This window comes from Gregarina niphandrodes (genome assembly GCF_000223845.1).
Source record: "Gregarina niphandrodes unplaced genomic scaffold scaffold00040, whole genome shotgun sequence".
In the NCBI taxonomy this organism is placed as follows: domain Eukaryota; phylum Apicomplexa; class Conoidasida; order Eugregarinorida; family Gregarinidae; genus Gregarina; species Gregarina niphandrodes.
Window position 1 is genome coordinate 12,148 of NW_011646043.1, and position 1,192 is coordinate 13,339.

A 1,192-nucleotide genomic window follows, 5' to 3' on the forward strand; every position below is an offset into this window, starting at 1 on the left:
ATACATGGCACAGAACCTGTATCGCATGGCACGGAACCTGTATCGCATGGCACGGAACCTGTATCGCATGGCACGGAACCTGTATCGCTCGTCGAAAAAAGTGCCCGCCGGCTAAGTCAACTCGCTCTAGACAAGCAACGATTCCGCACACTCGTAGACGCTGTACGCTTCGACGTCAAGGGCGCCTCCGTCTCACTAGGCAATCACCCACTCATTGTCTGGCTAGGTACCAAAGACTTCCGTCTAGCACACGACCGCGAGATCGAACGAATCTGCTGTGAATATGCCGGCCTCACCATGGCTACGGACTCTAGAACTCATCATCATTCAGGTCATCCAGGTCATCCAGGTCATGATCATCCAGGTCATCCAGGTCATGATCATCCAGGTCATGATCATCCAGGTCATGATCATCCAGGAAAAACAGTGGTGGGCTTCCAAGGAAGCAGTTACAATTTGCCGCGATTGAAAGACCATAATATTGATGTCCGTTGCCGGACTAAAACTTTCGTCTTGGACAGTCCGGCTTTATCTTGGTGTGCGACTAACGGTACTGCCATGACCAAGAAGAACCCGGCTCGAGTCCAGGTGTTGAAAGCCGGTACAATGCGTCTCGTTTTGGAACTGGTTGACGACGAAGGTGTCCCTGTTCCTAATCAGTCAGTTTCTGAGTTAGCACTTTTGCGTGTGTCCTTGCCTATGGTCGACGTGGATTTGCTCAAGGAATTGTACACCAGTACCTTTCGTACTCTTACCCAGGCGCCCCCCGACGAGTACCCTACCATTGCTGTCGACCAGTCATGCATCTGCCTACCCAAACCTCTTGTACCTTGGGAACCCACGCTCTTCCGTATCCGCATCCGGAACTGCTGTACTCATGGCTTGCCCGCCAGCTTCTCGCTCAACTGCCTCTCCGACTCCGGCCAGTCCGTCATACCCCTCGCCAAACATTCCTTCCACTACCACGCCGCCGCTAACGCACACACGGGTGCGGACAAGTCCTACGCACACACGCGCGCGGACAAGTCCAACGCACACACGAATTTGCTCGCCGGCTCTGCTGGCGAAGGAACCGACCGGCGCCGGCTACCCAGCAAGTCACTTACCGGCAAAAGCAGCGGCGGATTCAGCAGCGGCCGCACCGCAGGCTTCCTGAGCATGGTGCTCGGCACCGGCCGCGCGCGCTCCGGCT

The 1,192-nt window shown here is 55.7% G+C and overlaps 1 protein-coding gene across 1 annotated transcript; it reads left to right on the forward strand.

The window, feature by feature from the left end:
- Positions 1-297: 297 nt before the first annotated feature.
- GNI_144140 (hypothetical protein) lies at positions 298-926 on the forward strand (the record flags this gene model as incomplete). The annotated part of the gene is made up of 1 exon (XM_011135823.1): positions 298-926. A coding segment is annotated over one exon (629 nt), but the record flags the coding sequence as incomplete, so codon positions are not given.
- Between the last annotated feature and the right edge of the window lie 266 nt (positions 927-1,192).